At 53.4% G+C, this 12,142-nt stretch overlaps 1 protein-coding gene across 2 annotated transcripts in view; it reads right to left on the bottom strand.

Annotated features, from left to right (window-relative positions):
- The window catches only part of DSCAML1 (DS cell adhesion molecule like 1), a gene marked incomplete at both ends in the record, with an annotated part of 278,054 nt that overhangs the window by 74,718 nt on the left and 191,194 nt on the right, over positions 1 to 12,142 (bottom strand). For both annotated transcript variants that reach the window (XM_080709543.1, XM_080709544.1), the window contains one exon: positions 4,998 to 5,144. In XM_080709543.1, the coding sequence (XP_080565669.1) occupies positions 4,998 to 5,144 (147 nt within the window). The remainder of the gene's footprint in view (positions 1 to 4,997; positions 5,145 to 12,142) is intronic.

The raw sequence follows: 12,142 nt of genomic DNA, 5'->3' as shown, positions 1-12,142 counted from the left end.
CCCCCACCCCACTCCACCCCACTGCTATGGACCAATCCATGTCTGAAGGAAGGTGAATAGGGCGCTCCGGAGCACAGAGGGCCCCAGTCTGGTTTTCCTGGATAATACTCCATCGTAGAACTTCATAGACTGGAAGCACATTTGAGCTGCCCAGGGCCTTGGAGGTATAAAATAAGACGAGGTCGCTGAGCCCAGAGAGACGAGGTGCTGGCTCAGAATCTCACTGCAGACTCAAGAATGGAACTCAGAGACCCTCTGCCTTAGTGGGGTCCCCACTGGGGATATCATGTGGGTTTTGCTCAGGAGTACAGAGTGGGAGCCATTGACCCTGCTGGTTCCCTTCACTAGGTGGAAATGTCCTCTGTCCTCAGCTCATGTCTCTTGGAGAGGGTTTGAGCCAGGGTTTGCTCTGGGGGGAGGCTTCCTAGAAGGCTCTGTGCCCTTCCTGTCTTCCAGTGCTCTGTGGGAGGCGCCTGTGAGTGGCAGAGGGCACGAGGTCCCGGGCTGCTGATCTTCCCTGAGTCCTCATTGCTGAGGGGCCCCATCTGCCTGGCAGGGGTGAGTTCCAGACCTCACAAATCTCTCTCTCTGAACTGGGGTTTGAACCCAGGGACATTGTACCGCTGAGCTAATTCCCCAGCCACTCCCCCCTAAATTTTGAAATTGGGTCTCACTAAGTTATGGTGCACTGGCCTTGACTCTGTGACTCTCCTGTTGTGGCCTTCCAAGTGCTGGGGTTACAGGAGTGTGCCTCTGTGCCCGGCTTTACAAGGCTTTTGAAAGCAAGGATGGCACAGCGTGTGTCCACATGTTTCACAGACTGCATGGAGAGGCGGATGAGCAGGGCGATTGCTATTTTGTGCCCATCCTCCCCCTGCCAGGTTCTGCGGCCTCTTCCCCACCCCCACCCCGATGGGAACAGTTGAGATGAACGAGTCCCGTGCCACGCAGGAGTTACTCAATGTGACACTTAATTGATGCAAACACACACAAATTCCATGGCGCACAGCGGAGTTTACAAGTGGAGGACGGGGCTGGGGGGGGGGGGAATTAATCACCGAGGCTCAGGCGTGAAATTAAATTCTGAGGAAAAGAAACCTCTTTCATTACTCTGGAGCAGAAGTAAAATGCTGCGGCGTGTACACGCGATGGCCTGAGGGGACTGGGTGCTGCCAGCCCCAGCGCAGGGGCCGGGAAGACAGATGGCCTGCCCTGGTTACACAGAGGCCACAAGGGCTGCCCTGGGGCTGGGCTGGGCTGGCATCAGGGTGCCCTGCACAGGTGTCCAGGGATAAGGAACTCAGCCTCTGCTCCTGGCTCTGTCCTGTGCCCTGGGGCCTGGGCCTGGCCCCGCAGCCACTCTAGTCCCCAGCTTCCTCCTTTGTAAGCACAGACGCCGATCCCTGTCCACAGTCTCAGTGGGGACGCTGCAAAGCACCGGGCCGACGCCGAGGGCTCCCAGCGCACAGCTACTGGCAGGAGTGCTTGGGGGAGGCTCAGACTATGCCTACGACGGCTTCATCTCACACGGGAAGTAGAAGTGAACATTCTCTCTTCCACACCCCCTTCTCAGGAACACAGGGAACGTGGATGGGACCCGCATCGCCATCGCTGCCGCTGGGCGGCCAGTGCCCCTGCGCGGCGCTCAGCACTTCACGCCACAGCAGCCGCCCTCCTCAGCACCGCTTCCAGCATCCCAGCTTCCAGGTAAGGAAGCTGAGGTTCGCAGACGCCGTGTCTTTCTCGCGAGGTCGCACACATAGCCAGCGAGAAGTGAGGCTGAGGTGGCCTGATTTGTAAATGCCTTCTTTTTTTGGCCCTACTGGGATCATAAATACCCTTTTGATAACACACTTCATTATCCTCCTCCCCACACCCCCCAACTCTAACACAGACTTAGTGAGCACTGGAGGAGGAGCACGGATGTGCTCTGCCCTGGCCAGCTCCAGCCCACTTCCTGGGCTCAGTCTTGTCCAGGGAAGCATGCCCTTCCAGGGCCCTGGCCACGAGAGGCCGGACACCACACTCCGCTGCCGCACACACCCTCGCCAGCCTTTCTTGGGATGGGGTGTGTCTGGAGGCCCAGCCGGGTCCCTGCACAACTCCCCATACTCCTTGCTCTAGCGCCAGCTGCACTTCTGCAGAGACAAGCAGCTCACAGTCACGTCACATCACATCAGGGTCCCCTCCCCTCCTCTCGGGTCCCTCCTTCTTCCTCGCTCCTCTATCTTCCTTTGTCTCTGTGTGGTCTTTCCCTTCCTGTCCTGCACTGGCCTTTCTCTTTCCCACTGCCAAAGTACCATCCTAAGCTGCTTCCGTGTCCAGGTTCAGGCTTTCTGTGTGAGTCCTGGAGGGGTCTCTCTCTTGCTCCTCTTCCCCTTCTCCCACAGCTGTGCTCCATGAGGAAGGAGAAGGCTGCTCACATCCTCCAGTTCGGTGTCTTTTTTTTTTAGAGACACTCCTGCCCATCCCCCTCCCCCCCAATGGCAGCCCAACCAACAGACTGGAGGGTGAAGGTTTCGATGGTCATGGAAGGCCTGCAGGAGGGGAATTTCTGTGCCTTTCCCACAATGTATGACAAGCATGCAAATGAGATGCAAAACATGATACAAACAAGTCCCTGTGATTTGGAGACAAACGGCTCCAACACACATTTGGGAATTCAACTGCAGATTTGAAAGTCAAACCACAAAGATGGGGCCACATAGCATAGCCCCGCCTACTCCCCAAGACAGCATGGCTGCCATTGCACTGACCAATGCATGACTATTCACTTGGCACCTACTGTGTGCCAGACCCAGGCCAAGGCACACCAGGGTGAGCCAGAGAACCTGGCTGTCACCCTCCCCTCTTGCTCTCCTAGTTTGGCCTCCAAATGTATTAGGCAGATGAACTGGGCCCTGGAGAGTCATGTGTTGATCAGAGTAGATCTCACCAAACCACAGAACGCCAGAGGCAGACAGAGGCAGAGAGGCCAGCTAGGCTAGCTCCATTCCCAGAGCCTAGAAAAGACGTGTGATCACCTGGGTCTAATCCCCAAAGCCAGGTGTGCTGGCTGTCAGTTCATCCTCTTTCCAAAAGCCATCGCAATCTCACTTCCTCAATTCCTCCATTTGGTGAGTTGCAACCAGCATTTAGAACACTTAAACTGAGCCGGGCGTGGTGGCGCACGCTTGTAATCCCCGCGCTTGGGAGGCTGAGACAGGAGGATCGCACAGGTTTGAAGCCAGCCTTAGCTCCTAGTGAGGCTCTCAGCAACTTAGTGAGACCCTGTTTCCTAATAAAATATAAAAATAGGTCTGGGACTATAGCCCGGAGGTAGAAAGCTTCTGGGTTCCACCCCACCCCCCACCCCCGGTACCACCAAAAAACAAACAAACAAACAAACAAACAAACAAAAACTTCAAACTGAGATAGGACAGAATAAAAGCTACCCCAGTGCATTGTATAGGGTGTGGGGAAATACCAGCATGCTTCACATAGGTGATTGATGATCACAACATCTGTCTGGGCTTGCGGTTAAAGAGTGTGGAAACCACTGTTCCAGAAAGCCTCCCTCGAAGGGTGCCATATGCCTTCTCCACTCTGCTGGAGGCGGTGTGTGGGTGCTCTCTGGAGAGACTCTGGAGCCCGGAATCAGAGCTTGAACTCTGGTTAGGCCTCCCACTGCCTAAGTCCTTGGGCCAGCTTGCCTGGCTTCCCTAATATTTGGTTTTCTCACCTGTAAGAATAGGGAGGTCATTACATACAGCTCATAGGGTATAGGTGCCTCACAGCAAATGAGGGGGGTCCCTGGTTCACAGGAAGATTCAGTGAAGATCAGCTCGAACCCTCCTCAAAGTCTACTCATGCCAGGTATGGTGGCACACTCCTGTAATCCTAATACTTGGGAGGCTGAGACAGGAGGATTGCAGGTTTTAGCCTATCCTCACCAATTCAGCAAGACCCTTAGTAACTTAGTGAGACCCTGCTCAAAACAAGAGAATAAAACAGGGCTAGGTGTGTAGAATACCCCTGGGTTCCATCCCCAGCACAACAAAACAAACCAACAAGCATCCTCAAACCTACAACTGTTCCAGAGTAAGGCCGGGCGTGTAATCCCCGAGCTTGGGAGGCAGAGACAGGAGGATCACACTGGTTTGAAGCCAGCCACGCTGGCTTAAGAGACCCTGTTTCCAAATAAAAATATAAAAATAGGTCTGGGAGTGTAGCCCAGAGGTAGAAGGGCTTCCAGGAACCCAGTACCACCAAAATAATATATATATATATATATATATATATATATATATATATATATATATATATGCTGTTTAGCTGGGCATGGTGGTGTACACTTGTAATTCCAGTACTTGGAAGGCTGAGACAGGAGGATCGCAGGTTCATGGCCAGCCTCAGCTACTTGGTGAGGCCCTCTGCAACTTAGTGAGAACTTATTTCAAAATAAAAAATAAAATAGGCCTGGAGTGTAGCTCCGAGATAGAAAGCTCCTGGGTTCAATGGCCAGTACCTCAAAAAAAAAAAAAAAAAAAGAAGAGATATGCTGTTTATGAATTATGTTCTGCCTGCTTTCAGATGTTTCTCGGTGGCCTCCAACAAGACACACATGCTCTCATTGATGAAATAGAATCTTAAAAACGCTTAGGGGTAGGAGGAAATACAAAAATCTCCCAAACCTATTAAAAGTTATTATGTTCAAGTATCAGATTTTATCCATGAGCTTCCTGATGGGGAAGGCAAAAAGAGGAACGGGAGGGTGGGTCCAGAGCCCTCACGGCTGTGGAGGTGAAAGGTGCAGGCCGGCTCCTCAGGGGAACTCAGCGTCCTCTGATACCACCTCCTGAGGAAGGTCTGTCCTGAGTCCTTACAGAGTCCTTGCACACAGGGCACCCAAACCAGACTAGACGAGGTCTGGTTCCTACTGCGTGTTCTTTAATCTCCTTCCCTAGGTGCCCTGACTGGGTGCTGGCTGTGCCCTCCCTTCCCAGCCCTCCTCCTACCTGTCACGGAGAGCCGGGCGCCGTTGCTCTGTCGGGTCTCCCCGCTGTACTTGTGCTTGGTGATGCAGCGGTATGTGGAGAGGGCGTCCTCTTTCTGCACGTCGGAGATGTACAGCCCGCCGTGGTGCGTAATGGCAAATCTGTTTTCTGGAGACACAAGCAAGGACACAGTCTGTTACTCCCGGCCTGGGCTACTATGGCTGCCAGGTAGAGATGGACTCCTCCCCACCAGGGAGAGGAAACGGGGCTGGGGAGCTGTGCGAAGGGGTGGGTTTTGCCCACTGAGGAGGAGCTCCCACACACAAGCAACAAGACGAAGGGACACCAAAAGGACTGTTTCCTAAGTGTAGACGCTTCGGGGTTGGGTGAAAAGCAGTTGAGCTTCAGAGTCAGATTGGGTCCTCGTCCAGCTCTTCTACGTGTTAGCTGTGAGACCTTGGGAAAGTTTCTTCACCTCTCTGGTCCTTATCTGCTCGATGAGGTCCCAATGAAAGTTCACAGGGTGGATGTATGGGCTAAGTAAAAAAGTGTCTGGCATGTAGGACGTGCTTGGTCAGTAGATACCAGCCCCTCTTTTCTACCTCTGCAGGACTTTGCAGTGTACTTCACGGGCCTTGCTTCTCTAAGGAGTTCCTATCACTGTCTTAGGGGTTGTCTCCATTTTGCAGAGGGGAAACGGAGATTAGTGGTGAAATGACTGGCCCGGGTCACATAGCCAGTAAACTGGAACTTGGGTCTTCTGATTCTCAGCATTAAATCAAATACAAGCCTCTTTGTTCACTTTAAATCATCTGTTCATTCAACAAACAATTATTGAGACTATGCTCTTCTAGAAGTGGGGCCACAAAGATATTCAGCAGTTTTCCAACACCAGTCTGTGCATGGCCCAGTAAGGGACAGACTCTGGGCTTTGGCACCAGTGCAGCCGTTCTGCCAGGACATGGCTGGGAAGCAAAGCAGAGGGCCGGGCACCGTCTTGCTGACTGGGACGGGATCTGAGGCCCCTCAGGTGGAGCGGCTATCCTTGTTCAAGGTCCTGAGGCCAGCCCCACCTTGAGCTAACAAGGGGCAAGTGTGGAGATGGGTGGGGAGGGGCTCACGCTCAGCCACCCCCGTGTTCTGGGCAGTGGCCCCCTCTGAGAGACTGAGAAGCCAACTCTGGGCTCCTCCACTTCCTCTGAGGCTTAGCGGCTGTCCCTGGGCCTGGCATGGACTCAGGGCAGTGACTCAGAGCTGTAGGGGAGATGGGGATGCTGGCCGGCAGGATGACCTGCCAACATGGGGTGCGTGTGAGGCTTTCTAGGGAAATGTTTTGGGTAGCTAGACCGTTAGAATTCTCTTACTTAGGTGTCTGCGTCCTCCTACCTGGGGGCAGAGTGAATCACAAGCACTCTGGGTCTGGCCCATCAGACCACGAGTGTTTTATGATGTCCCACCTGCAAGTCAAGTCAGGAATTGGAGCATCTAGAGGTGAGGATTCACCTAAGGACACTTTCTGACAGTAGGGCTGAAACATTTAATGTGCTCAACATGGTCTTTGACAAGGTTCTCCAGCCTTTGCTTGGAGACCTTTGGGGCCGGGGAGCTCACTACCTGTTTCAACAGCCCATCCCAAAGTTCATACCTTTGACTTTTCGTGTGTGTGTGGTACTGGGGATGGAACCCAGGGGCATTCTACCTCCGAGCTACACCCCCAGTCCTATTTTTTATCCTTTATTTTGCAACAGGGTCTCACTGAGTTGCAAAGGGCCTAAGTAGCTGAGGCTGTCTGTGAACCGGGATCCTCCTGTCTCAGCCTCCCAAATGCTGGGATGACTTTTGAAAGATATTCCTTGGTGAAAGATACACCACTGGTCTCTTTAGAGGAGTCATGAGTCCTGCTTCTCCTCCTCAGAGCCCGACAGAAGCAGCCCAAACCTCTGTTCCTGACACGCTCTCACAAACTGGAAGTCTTTTGCCCTTTGGCTTTTCTTGAGTCCAAACAGTTTAATAGTTATTTAAATATGGGTTCAGAGCCTGGTGTGGTGGTGCACTCTTGTAATCCCAGTATTTGGGAGGCTGAGACCCGAGGATCATGGTTCGTGGACAGCCTCAGCTACTTAGTGAGGCCCTCTGCAACTCAGTGAGACCCTCTTTCAAAATAAAGAATAAAAAAAAAAAACAGGGCATGGGGTGTAGCTCAGAGGTCAAATGCCCCTGGGTTCCATCCCCAGACGTGAAATAAATAAATAAACAAATAAATAAATATGGTTTCAATTAACTTCATCAATCTGGTGTCTTGCTTCTGGATAAACTTTGGTTTACCTATAATTTTTCTAGTTTCCCCTCCCTCCCAGTGGCCTCTCTCTCTCCCAAACCTCTCTAGGTAGCACTGGACCGTCAAATGTGGTGGTCTAACAGCCAGACTAGACTGGTCAGGGCAGAGGGACCAGGACTATCACCTCTTCATCTAGGAGTGCATTGCCTTGCCAGGTGGGCAGCTCAGACCTTCAGTCAACTCCTTCAGTCAACTAGAGACCCAGCTTGCCTCTGTGACCTCTTTCCCGTCACTCCCCGCCCCACACAGTGGTGCTATGGAGCTAGGCCGGGGTGCCGCACAGGCTGTATCCCTTGGGGGTCCTCCTAGCTGAGTGCTGGGCCACCTGGCACCCTGAAAGGAATTTGGGGACTCACCCTCCAGAACACAGACTGCATTGTGCAGACCCCCACTGAGTGCTGGGGCACACAGAGGAGGGGAGCGAGCTGAGCACTGCAGTCTCTGGGGAGGGAGGGAGGACCCAGGGCAGGTACCAGGCGCAGTCTCCATCCATGTTGTGACTCCCCAAAGCCAGCCGTAGAAGTGCTCCAGTAATTTATTATGTAACTGGGGCCCCGAATGCAGGACTACTGGAGGGTATTGCTGTCAATCAGGAGTACAGGTGTTATGTGGTGGGGGATACCAGGAAAGACATAAAAGTCAGCAGCAGCAGCCCACAGCTGCTCCCGCCCTGGACAGCGGGCACCCCAGGACTGGAGCCCTTGGCCCTCTGGGGTTTGAAGCTGGGAGTGGGGGTGGGGGTGACTCGGGGATGGTGGGGAGCTGGGGTTTCTATGGCAACGAGCAGCTGCCGCATCTGACGTTCTGCATCCTTCATTGTCCTCATCCCCTCCCTCCCCCTGCTTGTGCATATTTAATTGCAGTAACGGTTTCAGACACAGTGTTTTGCTGCTTCTGAAACAAAGGCAGGCTGCAGCCAGGGGGATGCGCAGCGAGGGGGAAGAAGAAATCAGGGGTATTGTGTTAATCCCCTCTGGGGGACTTGAGCAAACCAATTCTGCATGTTTGATGAGAATCAGATGATGGGCCCCACCAGGGAGCCTCGTACTGTGGGGCACAGCCAGACGGTGGGGTTGCCACAAGGCCAGCTCTGGACCACATCCCGGCCTCCAAGGCTGGCTCTGGGGTGTCCCGCCGTCTGGTGCTAGTGGTCCTGGGAAGGGCTAGAGCAGTAGCTATTTACTCTCTTGGCCCTCCTTCTGGGGCAGGTTATCTCAGTCCCATCCAGCTGGAGGCTGAAGGGAGGAGAGAGTGACAGCCAGAAGAGGGCCAGCCCTGTTTTGAGGCCATTTGGAAATGTGTGTGGGGTACCATCTTGGTTGGTACCATGCTTGAGAGATAATAGCGTCATCTAGTAGGCAGGGCTGCGGTGCCGGGCAACCTGAGTGACAAAGAACTGCTCTAGTCAGGCTTGGTGGCTCACATCTGTGGTCCCAGTACTTGGGAGGTTGAGACAGGAGGATCACAGGTTCCAGGCCAGCCTCAGCAACTTAGCGGGACTCTCAGCAACCTAGTGAGACCCTGTTTCAAAACAAAAATTAAAAGGGCTGGAAGTGTAGTTCTGAGGTAGAAGGCCCCTGGGTTCAATCCCTAGCATTGAAACAGCAGCAATGACAACAAAATAAGACTGGCTTCACCCCACAGTCCAACAGCGTTCCAGGGTTACTCTGGAGAGTCCCTTTCCTGTAGGAAATACTTATTGGGCATCTATTACATGTTAGGTCAAAGACTTTACACACATTATCTCATTTAAGCCCCCATCCTTGAAGATGGATACCATTGTGATGATGATTAATTGAAGCACAGAGAGATTAAATAACCTGCTCCAAATCACACAGCTAGAACCTGGCAGAGTCTGGCCCACTAGTCCACTTCCTATGCTTTTCTGAATCTGTGTGGCATTGCCCCTTTGAGATAGCAGGGCTGCTCACAGGTACATACGGCCAGTCAGCTTCTGCCAGTTACTTCTGTCAGTGGGGTCCTCCCTGCCTCATGAGGGAGACTCATCCCTACCATTTAGTTTGGTGAACTTGACCAAGTCTTTATGGGATGTGTCCAGGTCCTGGACCAGGTCCTGTGGGGAAGTCTTGAACTTGGTCTTTGTCTTTTGTGGTTCACAGTTGGAAGACAATGTTCTTCCACCATGAAAGGCACAGTGCCAGGGAGGGCCAGGGATGAAGGGTGAGGAGGTGGCTCCATAAAGCCACAAGAGAGAAGGATACACAGAAAGAGGCTGAGCTGCCCAGCATGGTGGGTCAGGCCAGGCTGGGCCTTCGGGGACTGGCTGGAAGCCTGGATTGTCCCCTAATGTTGGGGCATATCCTGGATTGAAGTGTATTCCCCCAAATGAATGTCCACCTGGACTTGTAAATGTGACCTTCCTGGAAACAGAGTGTTCGCAAGTGTAATTGGGTAAGATGAGGCCACACTGGGCTTACCTGGGCTCTGTGTCCAACGTGACTCATGTCCTCAGGAGAGGAGGGACGTGGATACACACACACGTATGTAGAGAAGCACTTGAGGCTGGAGGAGAGGCTGGAGAGCCACACCCAATGGCAAAGAGGTGCCAAGGACCACCAGCGGTAGAACAAGCCCAAACCCTCCTGGTATGGCAGAGAGCACAGCCCGCCCGTCCCTCGAGCATGGGTCTCCAGCCTCCAGACTCCAGACAAGAAGTTTCTGTTGTTTCCAGCCACCCAGTCTGTGGTGATCTGTTATGGTGGCCCTAGGAAGCTCATATGGGGTATCCGTAGGGAAGTCGTCTTCTTTCAGGTCCTCGGCTTTCTCCTCATTGGAGAAGGAGAAGCTTGTTGTAGTGGTGCACACCCGTAATCCCAGTACTTGGGAGGCTGAGACAGGAGGATTACAAGTTCACAGTCAGCCTCAGTAAATTAGTGAGATCCTACTTCAAAATTAAAAATAAAAAGGGCTAGGGGTGTAGCTCAGAGGTAGACCACCCCTCAGTTCAGCCCCCAGCACCACACACAAAAAAAAGAGGGGAGATTAGGTGGACATTTTTAAGTATGTCCACACATTAATCAAAGGAGTTTTCCTGTATCTCTGCGGTGTGGTGTCCTGGTTGTGGGCATTTTGCAAAGCTTTTGGGAGAGTCAGTGTGAGGACAGAGAAGCCCTGGGCCAGATGACTAATAACTCCCTGCTATCCCAGGGGCCTGTGATCCCACTGAGCCACGAGGCCCAAAGTGTCATGTCACAGGTCCTTGGGAGGATTAAGTGGATCAGGTTGAGGGTGGCCCAGCACATAGTAGCTGCTGATTCAGGACGAGCCCCTGTATCTCAGGAAGACAGGGGCATCCCTGGGGCCACACAGCCTCAGCTCCCCTATGGTCAGGGTCCTTGCCAATTCTGCCCTTCCCCTTTGGGGTGGGTGGGGAGCAGGGCCTGTGTTGGGGATGACTCAGTGGAGGGGCCCTGTGGTGACCAAGTGTTACTGGGAAGGTGTGGTCGAGCAGATGGCTGAGTGGAGGCCCATGGGCACCCACCCCGGAGCAGAGAAAGGTCCTGTGCTCCAGTGGGAACTGGACAAAGCACTGTATTTGGGGTCAGAAGTGGGAGGCTTGAGCCCTCTGCCACCTGCTAGCTGTGTGGCTTTAGTAAAATAACTTAACCTTTTGGAACTTCTGTTCTTTCATCCCTAAAGTGGGACTCTAAGCCCTAGTTTTCTCCACTCACAGGGCTCTTTTGTATCGGGTGACAGTCTATGAAAGGACACTGTGATGTACCCTGCATGCTTGTAGGAGGATTAAAAAAAAAAACACCTAATACTAAGTGTGCAAAGCACAAGCGTGTCTACAGTGCAGACATCAAGCACAAGTACCATGTGGAGCTTGGTAGCTACTTCCATGGTCTGAGACAGAGCTGTTCTGAAGCAGGAACCCAGGGCTAGAGGGGGTATGTTCTCCTCTGCCCACTCCCCATCCTTGGGGATAGGTGCCAAGAGGTGTGGGGTAGGGGAGGAAGAAGGGATGTCACCCAGGACAGGGGCTTTTATTCCGGGTAGGACCTTGTGATCCATGGGAGGAAATGGAGGCAGAGTCACACAGCTAGTCTGAGTCAGAGTGGAGATGCCCCTTCCCTGTGGAAGTGGAACCAGTGACATACCTGGGTCAGGACACTGGATGGATGGAAGGTGGGACTTCTGCCATGCCAACCTGCCTGAGACATGTACAGCCAAGAACCCAGGCTGGAGCTGAGGCAGGGAGCTGCCTACAGGAGGCTTTACTGCTCCCCGTGTGACGGCAGCAGATGCAGTTTATCTACCTGCTTGCTGGCACATGGGGGCCCCGAGGCCTTTGGCAGATGTGTGGTCTCATAGTCATCATGTGAACATTGTATGGGCCAGGTTGGGGTTTGAAGTGCCCAGCTGCTGATGGGGGACCCAGGGTACCACCATATGCTCCCAGAGGGTAGGGGAGCAGGCTTCTCCTCCCTCCACCCTGCCACCTCTGTGTGAGAGGGTGAGCACCAAGGACAGAGGGCAGGGGATTATAAAAGGAGCTGATATTACTCCTCTGTGAGGCTGGAGGGCCCACCGCTGGCAGCCAGCGGAGCAGGTGTCCTTGGCCGAAGTGAGCCCTCAGGCCAGGTTCAGCTCCAGGGCTCAGCTGATCTTGCTCTCAGTGCAAGAAGACACCTCCTCCCACCCTACCAGCCACGGATGCTAGCCCTAAGACAGCTGGAAAGAGTGTCATGGCTGATCAGGGTCACCTGGACACCTCTGGAGACAGACACCCATGTAGCAGCAGGCTTGGCAGAGTTGAGGGCACTGGACAGGGAGATGAGATATCTGTCATCGACCTCCTCCTTCT

This window comes from Muscardinus avellanarius (genome assembly GCF_963383645.1).
Source record: "Muscardinus avellanarius genome assembly, chromosome: 1".
In the NCBI taxonomy this organism is placed as follows: domain Eukaryota; kingdom Metazoa; phylum Chordata; class Mammalia; order Rodentia; family Gliridae; genus Muscardinus; species Muscardinus avellanarius.
Note: the sequence above shows the minus strand (reverse complement) of the source record. Positions and strands in the feature narration are given on the sequence as shown.